The sequence below is a fragment of the Dufourea novaeangliae genome, unplaced genomic scaffold, assembly GCF_001272555.1.
Source record: "Dufourea novaeangliae isolate 0120121106 unplaced genomic scaffold, ASM127255v1 scaffold84, whole genome shotgun sequence".
Classification (NCBI taxonomy): Eukaryota; Metazoa; Arthropoda; class Insecta; order Hymenoptera; family Halictidae; genus Dufourea; species Dufourea novaeangliae.
The window spans coordinates 38,532-53,194 of record NW_015373964.1 but is presented as its reverse complement, the minus strand read 5'-3'; the positions used below and the strand labels follow the sequence as shown (position 1 = coordinate 53,194).

At 31.1% G+C, this 14,663-nt stretch overlaps 2 protein-coding genes across 2 annotated transcripts; one reads left to right on the top strand and one right to left on the bottom strand.

Annotated features, from left to right (window-relative positions):
* The first annotated feature begins 3,316 nt into the window (after window positions 1–3,316).
* On the top strand, window positions 3,317–9,275 carry LOC107186681 (probable RNA helicase armi). The gene is made up of 6 exons (XM_015574612.1): window positions 3,317–4,135; window positions 4,930–5,815; window positions 6,047–6,900; window positions 7,336–7,905; window positions 7,978–8,223; window positions 8,828–9,275. Exons 1-6 carry the CDS (start codon window positions 3,317–3,319, stop codon window positions 9,188–9,190), a joined length of 3,738 nt encoding a protein of 1,245 aa, XP_015430098.1. The 3' UTR covers window positions 9,191–9,275.
* A 523-nt stretch (window positions 9,276–9,798) lies between these two features.
* Window positions 9,799–12,897, bottom strand: LOC107186683 (eukaryotic translation initiation factor 3 subunit E). The gene is made up of 9 exons (XM_015574614.1): window positions 12,734–12,897; window positions 12,557–12,673; window positions 12,239–12,400; window positions 11,544–11,666; window positions 11,227–11,459; window positions 11,032–11,149; window positions 10,705–10,916; window positions 10,362–10,625; window positions 9,799–9,918 (listed from the first exon to the last, which is right to left on the bottom strand). The coding sequence occupies exons 1-8, from the start codon at window positions 12,821–12,823 to the stop codon at window positions 10,367–10,369; spliced, it is 1,314 nt and encodes a 437-aa protein (XP_015430100.1). The 5' UTR covers window positions 12,824–12,897; the 3' UTR covers window positions 9,799–9,918; window positions 10,362–10,366.
* Window positions 12,898–14,663: the final 1,766 nt, after the last annotated feature.

Here is a 14,663-nt window from a genome sequence, read left to right as displayed (position 1 = left end):
TAACAGAAAGTGTTCACTTTCTTTCTGTACATATATAATTAAATGATTTATGTGGCCATTTACAGTATACATGCGTAAAAATGTCAAGAAGATATTTTTGTATTAGAGCGAAAATACCATGCTTTTACGGTTCTATACCTGCAAATATATAACAATATTACATTATTCATTTAACATCATCGACGGTGGCACGAATTAAACGGATTACAAAAGTTCGATGTAATACTCGTACTCGATGTAATTTGCATTAGATGAAGTATAGTATGCTATTATATGTTTATACCTTGTTACAGAAAGTAACAAAATTTAATTACACTTAATGATGCATGCATATGCGTGCCAATACAGCCAATAAGAAACAGGTTTTCTCTTTATTTAAACACTGCTTAATAATAACATTAACATACCTTTAACGGTGATATCGTTCATACATTTTAGTCGATATACACGTAGTATTTTATTAAATGATGATATATCTTTTTCAAAAATCATTAATGCGCTGAAGTATCACTAGTTATAAATCTATGTTCCCATTATGAATTTCATACGCATAATTTGCACATCAACGAAGGTGCGTTTATGTTTAAGAAAAAATTTATTTTTTAAAGCTTGATAAAAAATGTTTTCTAGAAAATCAGTATATTGTAAAAATTGTGTTATAACAGTTTAAGTTCGTATAATGGGAATTAACGACGTTCCAATAAAAAAATCGGGATTAACACAAGCTGACGAAAGATGTGATTTACAATTTTTTTTAGCCTCGAATTAATGTTTCCATTTTTTATAGTTATGGGAATTTAATTTACGCTTTCCTAAGAGTTAGTTTATTAATGCTATCATCCAAACTCGCAAAAGATTTCAACGAACTAATATAAACATTAACAATACTTAACAACATCAATACTGTAAATATATTGCTTTATATAACAATGAGATTATGAACTGTTGCGTTGTAAACAACTATACGATCACTAATTTCGCATATACATCATTTTGTGTGTGTGGGTATATTCTCATATTCATTATAACTACTAATTATACATGTAGCTTGTTAGATCATTAGAATGTAAGTCTCAAATAATTTTCGTTTAGTGTATTCACAGTATTGCGTTCACTAATACATATGGGATTCTGTAAACATTTCTATTATAATAAAGTATATTTTCTAATACGAGTTTGCAAACATCTATCACCTTTTTAAGTATTACTATTATAATTATAAATAATGATAATAGTAACAAGCACAATATTAATATACGAAGAAAGTTTTTTTATTTAAACACTATTCTTTATTCTACAAATTGTTTTCCTAAAGTTTATTCGTTTCGGTAGCTTCCGGGTATACTTTCATTCGGTTTGAGATGCACCCTCGATAGTTAACTTTTCAGTCCTTTTCTTTCCTTTTTTTTTTCTTTCTATGTAACAAAAATTTATACTTTATAATTTTTTGTATTCAAATAATACAGTCATGCCTCGGAAAATACTTGCGTCTCAGGCATAATTATGTAGAAGTATTTTGTGAAGCTTGAATACCTGTTAGATTAACAGGCAATACTGCTTCTTGTCTTTAGCAATCAGTTAGTTGTTAAGAATATTTGAATTCGAAGCTAAATGTCAACCACGAGTATTTTCAGAGACATTGCTGTATATTCTATCATGTACCCTTTTTTTTAGCAGTTTTAATATTCTGTTCCATTTTTTCATTATATTGTTGCTGTCGTTGTGTCATCATTGTGTTACGAGCAACAGCTACCTCATCCTCTAAATACCATTTAAGAGGTCCCCTGCAACGTCTGCAGATCATTGGTTTACCCAAATGATCTTCGATTCTGCCGCCTTGATCGTTAGGATTCCATCCCATTCGTGGATCATCTCGATATCCTCTTCGCTGACCACTTCGGAACACATCATCGTACCCACCTCGTTGTCGACCACGCTGTCGACCTTTCAATCCAAACCGATAAGAGCTCTTTTGGTTGCCGCGTTGAGAAGATGGTAAAACATTGCTGTTAATTTCTTGAAGACGTATTTTAATGTCAGGTCCTTCTCCAGTTACGTTGTTTCGAGAGAAAACTGAACCCAGTTGTGGCTTTGTATCTAATCTCGGATCGTAGTCCTTTATGTCACAACAAAACCCATAAGGTTTTGCGCCACGATCAGGCTGCGAGGTACCAATGTGATGTTTATTCCTCATGTGTATTATTATACTTTGGTTCGATCCTTCGATGTTTTTATATTTTAAATTTTGATTAAAAAGAGTGATTTCTATGCATTTTTGTATGCCAAAAGTGGTCGAAAGGCTAACATGAGAAACAGTTTAAAAGGACTGTCTGGAAAAGTCATTGTTTATACGTTACGAGTTACAACTGGAAATTTTGTTACCCATTGAAATGAATGTAATTTAAACATTATTACATTTTATTCGATATCGTCATACTTGTAAAATATGAACGAAATTTAGTGCAACTCCAGAAAAAAAGATAAGTGTTTCAAACAGTGGCATGACTTGAAATCACTTGAAATCAATGCTAGCAAGACAGGAATCAATATATCTATAATTGAGTAGTATATTTTTTGTCAAATACAATTGAATTATTACGTTTATATATTTTTACATATTTTATTGTAAAGTATATGTATACAATAAAATCAACTAAATATAATTACGAAATAGCAACCAGATATAAAATGAATGAATAATCTTTTATGTAGACAAGTACAATTTTCCCGCTGTAATGATATAGGTAATGTCTGTTGATTTTGATTGACTGAATAATGTAAACATGTTTATATAGTAAGTGGTACGCATCGTACGCAGTCGTACGTGCACGTACGTGTATATAAATAGGTAACTTTCATACCGCAAACTTGCGATGCAATTTCAGAAAATACGTGTGTCTGAAGATTATCAAATGATCAACGACGTAATTTTGAAACATTGCTTGTGAAATTATGAATTCTTCCACTTTGTCGTCTGCAACTTTGGGCCACTCACCTGGGCAGAGAACGTCAGAATCACAAGATTCCGAATTAACCTCCAACGGAAATCAAACATCAAAGATCTTGAATCAAGTGAAATCTGAATTACAAGAACAGAAGCAACAGAAACGTCTACTTCGGGAGTTACACTTAAAACGCGTTCAATCGTTGAGAAAAGAATTGGATTACATTAAAGCAACAGAGTGGAGATATCAGCCAATTGATCGGTGTATATCAACTATCAACATCTAAGTGTTAAAATTTTTTATTGCGCTAGTGCGAATATTAATTGAAATAATGTTTGCAGGTACATGGATAGAAATAATAAAAACTGAATATGCTGTCATTAATACATACCTTTGTAAAATATGCTATTAAATATAAGTCATCTGCTAAGAATGATGCGGATGAAATTAACAATGTTGTTTCTCGTATAGAAAATGTGTATGAGAAAGAAATAGAAGAAAATGAATACTCTAACGAGGATAATTGTTACCATAAGACTGGCAAAATTACTTACACTGCAACTGATTATGTCATGATTGACAACTTTTACGTATGTGACACAGTAAATATCTGTACTGAAAACAGTTTAAAAGTAGGCGATAAAGTCGATTATTTAGCCTTGAATGAAGGTCATAAGAATGAACATAAAGTAAAAAAAATTACTTCTGTGATAGACGAATCATGGGATAATATTGTTCTAGAATCTCAAACAAAATTGACTGAGACACAGACATTAAGTAAATGCATAATTGGCAAAGTAGTAGAACGTAAAAATCGTTTGTTGGTCATCGAACCTAATGATATTTCTGTGGATTTGAATAAAGTGCAGTCAGAATTTATTCCTGTGATCGGAGATTGGTTACAGATAGAGTCAGAAGTTAAAATTGATAGCAACAGTCATGATTTGAGTGGAGAAATCCTAGAGATCAGAAAAATACTACCTCTGCGATCTAAGCTGGATATTGGAACTGTATCTAGTTATGATCCAGTTAAAGAAATTGGTTCTATTGGGAAAGATATTGTATTTAATAAAAGAATTTGTGATTCCGGTTATGTTCCTTGTATTGGTGACAAAGTAATTTATGATAGTATTGAAAGTGATCAAGGATTTTATACATGGAGGTCATTGACTGTGGTTCCAATAAATCAGGCAAGTGTAAATCCAAAAATAGAGATTATTATTTTTAAATCAAAATTAATAATATTCATTCGGAATGAAATATTTTTTAAAGAGCTTCACTGGCATGGAAAATAAAAAAAAGAATATAAACTACATTAAAATCTTTCTTTAACATATTAATCTATATTTTTATTTTTGGTAGTTTTTATGTAAAACTAGGTTGAAAATATGATAGTTCTTTTGACCCGTCATATCTATGAAATCCTTTAAAAAACATCATACTATTTCCTAAACAATTTAATTTCATTAACATTATGTTTTTCATACTTCTTCCAAAATTTATCTACACTTTAGAATAATAAAAAGTTTACAATAATATTTTCTACTAAAGTCATAGTGAGTATGTAATGACCATAGGAATTTTTGCCTAGACCTACAATCGTTCCAACATACCTTTTTTTCTAGCTTTACTCAAAAGGTGAAACCTTGTCAAATAAATTTTTAGGTATGAATTTATGTAAAAATTTTAAGAGTAATTCTGTTAAGAATCACCTCCAAAATTGAACATTTTTACAGAATATTAAAAATTCTAATACTCTTTACACAATATTAAAAATATTTTATGCAAACTGTCAAGGTTTTATTTTATTAAATTTTTAATATACGTTTATTTAAATCGCATATGTAAAAGTCTCTATACAATAAAATTATTCTATCATCCTTTTTTTTTTGATAATTTATGTTAGCAATAATTTTCTTATGAATATATTTGTGTAAATTAACTTTTTTCTCAAATGAGAAAATATTTTTCTTTTCTTTTTTAGGTGTCAGGGAAAAATACCCTACGAACATTATGGAAGACACCATCAACACAACAGAATCTAGATAAACTTGTGAAAAATAAAGGTGGCGTAATAATTACTGATAATTTAAATGTTATTTTAAATGTATCAGAAGAAACGAATGTAAGTCTTACAATACAAAATGTAGACGATATTCCTCATGTATTACATAGAGGTTGTTTTATGGTAAAGAAAGCTCAGTCTCAATTAGAGCTAGTACAACCATGTGTTGCTGATACAACTTCAGTATTAAATCCTTCTGATACTTTAACTTATATATTTAAATGCAAAGCGAAATTTATTGGTACAAGTGAAGAATTATTTATCTTTAAGTTTAAAGGTTTTGAAATTGGAAGAATCTTTTATATAACAGTTAAACCTAAAGGTACCCAAAATAAAATACGTTGTACAAGTAATACTAATAACAAAACTAGTGGATCTAATATCCCAGATTTGGACAAATGGGATCAATCCACATATATTCCAGGCATTCGACCATGTAAACCACCACAATTCATCAAAGTACGTAATGTAATGTTCAAAGTACCCAGGCATTATTGGGTTATAATACAGCAATGCTTAAATGAAAGAAAATCACAAACTGAATGTGAACATGCTGTAGGAAATGCTATACCTTCTTTATTGAATAGGCTCACTTTTCAATCGTATAAAGATCGTTTTCACGCTTTACTATATTTAGAAGAAATTGCCCAAACAATAAATATACAACAGTACGACATTGCAAGTACAATTATGAGACCTTATGGAGAATATTTGGTGATGCAAGTGCCAGGCCTTGCTGAAAAGCGGCCATCTCTTCTTATTGGTGACAGAGCTGTAGTATCTTTCAAGTGGGATAGTTCTCAAGGTATGTTAATCCTTTGTGGTAATTTTTTTGTATGAAATGTTATATCCATGAATTGTTTCATACCTTTTCTTTAAATAATGAAATCACTTTCCGTACTTTTCATGATTTTCAATCCCCTAGCCAAAAACCTAATGCATTCGCCTTTAAAAACTTATATGTATTGTACTGAAAAAATTCATTTTTATGTCATTGTGAATGTATGAGATTAAAATTGCTTTTTATTTAAATTAGGAAAACTGAAGTATGAAGGATTCATTCACAAAGTCACAAGTTCAGAGATTTTCTTGAAATTCAATCAGAAATTTCATGAGGAATATAATAGTGAAGATTGTCAAGTAACGTTCAAATGTTCACAATCTGTTTTACAACGTTGTCATAATGCTATTAATATGGCTACAAACCGTTTGGGTTCTGATTTTTTATTTCCTACACATGTAATTGAAAAAGATTCTCAATTAAATCTTGAAGAAATCGAATTATTAAACGAGACAACTTCAAAACAAATGACTCATCAACGGACTGATTCTGTATCATCAGAATCTTCTTGTACTAGTACTAATACATCGATAAGCAATAAATCTAGTAATACGTCAAAGTCGTCTAAAAGAGTATCAGTTGTAGAACGATTATTTAATGTTAAGCCAATAGAACAAGATCAAGAAATTACAACAAGCTCAGTCGTTACGACAAAAAATAATCAATATATTGAAACAAACATAACAATGAATGAAACAAGTACTCCAAACAGTTCAAAGGATGCATCGTCAATTATTTCTGAGGACACTGAATTAGAACCATATATTTTGCAAGTAAAAAAACGAAAATTTATTTGGTACAACAAAAATTTAAATTACTATCAAAAAGAAGCTGTGAGAAACATATTGAAAGGACATGCACGGCCGTTACCTTACGTGATATTTGGACCTCCTGGCACTGGGAAAACTATTACACTTTGCGAAGCAGTTTTACAAATTTTATCAACTGTACCGGACAGCCGATTGTTAATTGCAACACCGTCTAATAGCTCAGCAAACCTTATAGCAGAAAGACTTTTAGATAGTGGCGTCATTGAACCTGGTGTCATGGTATTTTATACATATAAGAACATATCGTTGTTCAAATGGTTGCGAAATTGCAAGAGCTTATTTTTTCAGGAGAGAAGAAAACCACTTTCTCAATTAATGTAAAATTACTTTGCACTGAATTTATCCACCAACTATACCGTTTATATTTTTTATTTTTTGCCTTTTTAGGTACATAGTAAGTAACTAAACTAAATAAATATTGAAAAACAAATAAAATCATGCATTTAGTAGTTCAGATTCGTAAAAATTGCTGTTTCGTAACATTACCATTGGAATGACGATATATTACAGTAATATTACATATATTCGATCTGTAGCTCGAGTTCATCAAACATAATGAAGAAATATTAACTTATTATATAATCGCGTTCGTCTATTATAAATATTTATGTTAATACCTGAATCAAAAATAATTATAATCTGTTTCTCTAACAGGTACGGCTTATTGCTCATCATTGCTTGGGCAGTGATTCTATACCTGACAGATTATTGCCATATTGTGCCACTGCGGAACTAGCAGAAGAGGGAACACATAAAAGAACAAAGTATAATGGAATGGGGCCAAGATTAAATTGCACTATGAGCGTACTTGGTCGTCATAGAATCACTATTGGTACATGTATTGCATTAGGAATCTTGTACAATATGGGCTTTCCTCATGGACATTTTACACATGTGTTAGTTGATGAGGCTGGTCAGGCAACTGAACCAGAAATTATGATTCCACTTAATTTCATTCATTCCGATCATGGACAAGTAGTACTTGCGGGCGATCCATTACAACTTGGCCCAGTTGTACAAAGCAAACTAGCAAAAAGTTTCGGTTTGGACGAATCGTTTTTAGTAAGATTATTGCGACATTTCCCGTATCAAAGAGATCCTACTGGTTTTGAAACTCATTACGATCCTCGTCTCGTTACCAAGCTTGTTATGAATTATCGAAGTTTACCAGAAATATTGGAATTGTCAAGTTTCATGTTTTATGATTCTGAACTAATAGCACAAGTAGGTATATTTACGTATGCATCATAAAAGTTGTTCTTAATTATTAAATTCAACTCCGATTAAAATGTGTAGGTATCATCTAAAAGAAGTAGAGAAGCAAAGCTTTTACGAACATTGGCTGCTGAATTACCAGAAAGGAAAGATTTTCCACCGGCTATAGTTTTTCATGGTGTAAACGGAGAGAATTGTAAAGATAATGACAGTCCCAGCTGGTATAACCCTGAAGAAGCAACGCAGGTATATCTATACCTGTTAAAACTGTATAAGTGTGGTCTCTCTCCTGACGATATTGGGATCATAACACCTTATCAAAAACAGGTGATATATTTGAATGCAGTTTAACCCTAGAACGTCCGAATCTCGAGTTGTCCATAAACGCTCGGCGCAGGGCTCCTCGAACCACACTTCTTCTTACATATTTCTCTTAAAAAAATGATTTTTTATTGAAAATGTTATAATATTCGAGTATTTTATACATCGCAAACAAGATAGCACATGTTTGTTCTTAAAATTATTTTTTATATGTATTTGTAAAATAGGATGGTAGCGTAAAAGAGTATGCTAACATGGAAATAGTTTAAATCTGATTCTTCTAATTCTTCAGTTAGTTCGATTCTTCGTTCTGTGATCGTTTGTTATTTTTTGGAAAGAAGAAAAGCGTAAGAGATCGTGTAATAAGTAGTTCGTTTTCTTTTTCTTATGCACAGTGTTTGCTACATATAGTAACGAGGACTTTTGAATATCAAACTTAAACATTTATACAATAAATAATTTTTTGAGAATTTTTTGCAGACGGAAAATAGTTATAATTTTACGCTATTCGATTTGTGGGTTGGAGGAGCCGCCCCTCCTCTTAGACGTTCTAGGCTTAAGAGATGATTGTGAAACTGTTTGTTTTATTTATTTTTATGTTTGAATGTAGGTTCTCGAAATTCGAGACTTACTTATGGAGTTAGACGTGGCGTTACCGAAAGTCAGCAGTGTCGAAGGGTTTCAAGGTCAAGAGCGCAACGTTATTATTATATCAGCTGTGCGGTCTACAAAAAATTTTGTAGATGACGATATCAAACACTCTCTTGGATTCGTTGCCTGTCCTCGAAGACTCAATGTTGCAATTACACGTGCTCGTGTTTTAGTTATAATTTTAGGAAATCCAAGACTTTTAGCGCAAGATTTATATTGGAGGAACGTTTTAATATATTGTATAAACCGAGATTCTTACACCGGATGTAGCTCCGTATTTTCTGATATAGAAGATTCGCGGGTAGAATTAAACAATTCGTGACGATTCATTGCAATATCCGAAAGAGTACATCTTTATATGCGTTAAGGTATCTTTTACGGAACATTAAAATTACATTTTCATTTTGCGCACCATTTTATGTTCACTCGCATTTTTATGAAAAAATAAAATAACATTGCTAATTACTTAAAATATATTTTCAAAATTATTTTATTTATAGATATATTGATCAATATATCAGGTTCTTTTTAATATAAAATATGTAATAAAGATTATTACAAAGTGTTTAGCTTCCTAGAATTTCTCATATTCGTGACTTTATAATCTTGATTTATAACGTGTATTGTGTCATATAGAACAAATAAGCATTTATATTTTATATTTCAATTTTTTTGGACATCTGTTAGAAAATGTTTTAATTACAAGCTGTTTTTAATACAAGTATTCAATTCTGTGTTTTTTACACGTGTTCCACAATGAAACGTATAGACACATATTACAAGAAACAGTACATCACAATGTACACATGTATGAACTGATACAATATTTATGTAAATATATTTTTATCCATATAATTTCTTCGCAAAAACATACGAATGAAAATATATTAACTTCACGAATATACATATTCGCGGATTCTTTTCGGAGTATAAAATTCAATGAATGTTCATGTTCTGTTTACAGTTGGAGGTATTGTAAGTGCCTTTTTTGACAGTATCTCTGCCCATCATCTCTTGATGTCACAAATTCAGATTCCAAGATGTTTGATACTGTAAAAAAAAAAGACTTTCTATGATATACATATACAATAGAAATAAGAATATTTCGAATTAAAAAGATTTTTTATGTTTTTTATATATGCACAGAAGAGTAACTTAATGAATGGATAGTACCTTGCATACTGTATGTATACCATTCAATAGCAGTGCAATTCTTAGTTTAGTAACTTATTATCTAAAAAAAAACTAATAAATGAATAGTAGTAATATGATTCTCTTTTCATTTTTATTACACGAAAGTAAATATATTATTATAGGAAAAGTAATCATGTAAAGCTAACAAGTTTAGTAGAAGACTGATTGAGCAATATATAATTCAAGTTTTTAATGCAAAATAAGATTTCTTGATGGAGAGAATAATTTTTAAGTTAACCAGACGATTGAGAAGAGGGAATAATACTACTATCTGAAAAATGATTGTGAATGATACTGACCTTAGTTAGTTCCACACTATACTTACAGGGTCTTGATTTTTTGCTTTCAACTTGCGTTCAATTAAGTTTTCTAATGCTTCGCTTCGCACACTCAGTGTTTCAATTTTTTCAACCAACTGTTGATATGGTGATGCAGGCTGTCCACCCATCACAACATGGCCCAACTTACTGTCTATTTTGGCATCTAATCTTGCATTACGGATTAAATTAACAATCCAGCATTCAGCTACATCTGCTTTCATGTTTAATTTCTCAGCGAGCATTCTGTAATGTAAAAGTGTGTTGTATGTATATCAAAAATGTCTTTTTTATTTATAGTAAAAGTAAAAATATATTATTGTACCCAATACTGATACACTGATGAATACGGCAGAATGTCTCGAAGATCATCAAACGAGCATTCTCTACAAATTCACCTAGCAATGCAATCAAGAAAAAGTCATTAAACACGACTGTTTGACATTCTTGCAATTTTTGCCGTGCTCCATCAAAATCAAAATTAACATACAGGTGTTCCAGAAATTCGGTAATTGGGTCACGGTACGTATACGATTCCTATTAACAGAACAAAAAAATAAGTTCGTGGGTTAATTATGGAAGTTTTGGTAGTTTTATAAAATTTCAATAACAAAAAACTGAAGTTACTGTACGCTATTAGAAGTTTCTTTACCTGTTGTATTACTTTTACGAGATCTTTCAATATAGATCTTCTAGAACGATTGACAATAACCGCCGCAGCTAAATATCGCAATATATGAGGGCACATTGTCTGAATAGCGTTTAGGTAACTGAAAAATTACATATAAATATTAGTTTGTCTCTATACTTACCATATTAATATACATGTGAAAACATTTATACATACTGTGGTCTGTATAGAAACATTTCTATGATTAAATCTCTGCCTTTTACATGATTGAAAAATACAAATAAACTCCAATGAATAAGCCATGTGCGTTGTTGCAATATTTGAAGAGAGTTTCCTATAACATTACTATCAATATACTCTCTCAGCTTGTTTACATCTTCTAATGCAGTTTCCCAATTTTGTACCAAAATTTCAGATGCTAATTTTCCCCAAAGAACATGTAAATAATTCTGAAAGTTAAAGATATTTTTTGTATAAATAAACGATTATAATCTTTAAATTATTGCATGTGCATCAGATTTGTGCAGTTATACCTTATCTGTTGGTGGCATTATGAGCATATAGAAATACAAATATGATGTTGAAACAGAATAGTTGCCACACTCGTAACGATACTTTGCTAATTTTACAAAGCTATCCATCATTTCTACTCTGAACTGTAAACATGTAATGAATAAATTAAAATAAATTGTTTATTACATAAAAATCAAATGCAAATATAAAAATATGATAAGGGTACTCATTATTGTCAGTTAAACTTTTCAAACATTCATAACTTAATTAGTTTTCTATATTATAGGAACTTTTTAGTGAAAAAAATAAACTTTTTATTATGTTATTAATGATTTAATTCTACTATTTCTGATAGATTAAGTCAACATTGTCTTAAAGACTTTCCTTAACATAATATATTAACAACTAATTATTTCTGTTGACATTATATTATAAAGCATAGTGCCTCTCTGAATTATAATGACTTCGTAAAAACAGCAGGGCTTTGGATTGTTCATGCTTTCAAGGGTTTTCGTGGCAAGTTCAGCATCTAGGAAGAGCCGATTTGAAAGAAGTAGCAAATAACACATTTAACGGCTTGTACCCTCAAGGGTATCAGAAAGCACACCCACTGAGATTACACCTAAAGTCACTATAGCTCAGAGAGGTACTATACATACACTTGGAACTTATATTAGTATATTATATGATGTATTACAGCTTTTTTTATACTTACATCAGATTCTTGAGTAAGATAATTGTTCAGTGCTTTAGAATCTCTCATATTTTCCATCTTTTTCATGATTTCTTCATTATTCATGAGCGCAACAACAACCGATACATTATTTTGTAAAATACCAAGTTCCTGAAGTACTTCCTGCCGACGTGCTTTTAATTCCTATGATCAAAGTTTTCATGATTCTATGATGTGCAAGTACTCACAGGGGAACCGTACCACGGATCCCTTACATTTTTATCAAATCTTAAGGGACTAATATTGTTAAAACAACTATAACATCTCCTTGTTAGATCTATTCATTGCATTTATTCATACCTCTGGTACTTCTAAGTTAGGATAAAGTTGTTTTCTGATGTCAATTGTGTAATCTATCATATTAGTTTTACTAAGGATATTGAGCTTTGCTTGCAGTAATTGGTCCTCATCGTAAATCTGAAAAGTGCATTCGTAACCAAAACGCATATGGCTAAATTATTTCCATTTTTACTATACCTGTTTTGCAGATAAAAACTCTAACAGAGGAAATACTAAATGTCGATCAAGATATTGACCTATACGCGACGTCAAATCAAATTTCGCCATTTCGGCTTTTAAATCAAATCGAGCGAAAGCGGTCCTAACCACAATGTGTACCACTAAAAAGAGGCTAACCACACTCGGAGTTAACGTCAAAAAGTATAGAACAGTATAGAATAAGTATATTGAACAGAAAATTATAATTGAAATAGGTAGACTGCGGCAGTACTTCCAAACATTACCACTAGAGGACTACTAATTGCATTTGATTGTGAAATCTGGTTATCAAACATCACTGGCCGCTAGATGGCGCTCGCTGTATATTTCCGCGGACAATTTAAAAGATTCATGTTTTCCATAAAATGTTGTTTATAACAATCCCTTAGTAACTATCACAGAGTTCAGACATTGTATAAATATAAATTGTAAATATTAAGAAATTATTAAATATTATTTGTTATTTCACAAAATAAAATTACATTTCCGCTACTTGATTCTCAAAACTTTTGTTTTTTAAAACACTAAAACTACAGTTATTAATATATAATAACTGTAACACTTAAAAAAGTTTTAAAGTTCCATTTATACCATTGTCCTGTGAAAATGTTCATACTTCCAGCAGCATTCATATTCCATCAAAGAATTTACAGAATAAGGAAAAGGAATCTGAAATAACTTTCAGTAGTTCCATACATCTTTATCTCGAATAATTTAGAAAATCTGCGCTCAATTGCTACAGTTGCACGAACAAGAACCAATCAAACTCAAGAGTTACACGAACAACAGTAATAAAGACCATGTTTCAAGCGCATGTTGACTCATCATGCATTGACATCATTTCACTACCGTCCACTCTCCCGACACCTACAGGTAACAATAACAGATTGAATGTGGCCACGGGATACTGCAATTTATTACGCACATATATCGTATGCAGCCGAAGCTTTGAAGATCGTACGGAACATCTACCAGTTTCAGAAGTGAAACTTATCTGCGACGGATAAATCACACTACGTCTGAATAACATTTAAGCCGTGTTTTACTGAGTTTATGGATATATTATAATAAATATATTGTAAAATCGAGTACATAAGTAGTATTTAAGACAATTATTGATAACTTTATACAAATACAGCTGTAAATTGTACATTTTCTAACAATTTTTTCAATAATAAACAGTTAAATGTTACATAAGCGTTGTTTACTAAGCCTATCACTTCCTCTATCCCATATTTTTCATTAATAAAGCAATAATAATTGCTAAATACAGTTAAAATCGCGTTAAAAATAAGATTAATGTTAAATTTGGCACGAAATTTGAATTGAAAAAAGTGCGGGAAAAGTGCAAATTTGTTAGAATTCATGTCGCCACCAAAAGTAGTGGTGGCGGAAATTAGAACGGAACCCAGAAATTCTTGTTTAGTTCGCAAAGTCACCGCCAGATGTAACACTTAAAAAAGTTTCAAAGTTCTATTTATATCATTGTCCTGTGAAAACGTTGATACTTCCAGCAGCATTCATATTCCAATCAAAGAATTTACAGAATAAGGAAAAGGAATCTAAAGTAATTTTCAGTAGTTCCATACATCTTTATCTCGAATAATTTTCTAAAACGATCAAAGTACTAGAAATTTTTACACTTTGAATCTCATTTCGATTTCTAAAATAATCCTAGTTCGATGTAATATAGAACGTGGTTTTATGAGATAGATTCAAAGTTCGCAGCCATTAGCTCGATATTGTCTTCAGTTTACAGTACTTTACCGATGACAATACCGATTGCCCAGGCCTCACCACGAGAAGGTTGCTGCGAGTGGAGGCCCAAGGCAGGTAGATGGAATCACAAGTTCCACATTACCCACCTTTCACAATCAACCTTATAAATAACTTAAATCTTAACTATCTA

What these genes read in the sequence shown, in the direction of transcription:
- LOC107186681 (XM_015574612.1), top strand. Translation starts at nt 3,317, where the DNA reads ATGCTGTCATTAATACATACCTTTGTAAAATATGCTATTAAATATAAG. An exon ending in CTGTGGTTCCAATAAATCAG is followed by an intron (nt 4,136 to 4,929) that starts GCAAGTGTAAAT and finishes TTTCTTTTTTAG; the next exon opens with GTGTCAGGGAAAAATACCCT. An exon ending in TAACACCTTATCAAAAACAG is followed by an intron (nt 8,224 to 8,827) that starts GTGATATATTTG and finishes GTTTGAATGTAG; the next exon opens with GTTCTCGAAATTCGAGACTT.
- LOC107186683 (XM_015574614.1), bottom strand. Translation starts at nt 12,823, where the DNA reads ATGGCGAAATTTGATTTGACGTCGCGTATAGGTCAATATCTTGATCGA. An exon ending in CTAACTTAGAAGTACCAGAG is followed by an intron (nt 12,401 to 12,556) that starts GTATGAATAAAT and finishes CTTTGATCATAG; the next exon opens with GAATTAAAAGCACGTCGGCA. An exon ending in TCGTAAAAGTAATACAACAG is followed by an intron (nt 10,917 to 11,031) that starts GTAAAGAAACTT and finishes TTCTGTTAATAG; the next exon opens with GAATCGTATACGTACCGTGA.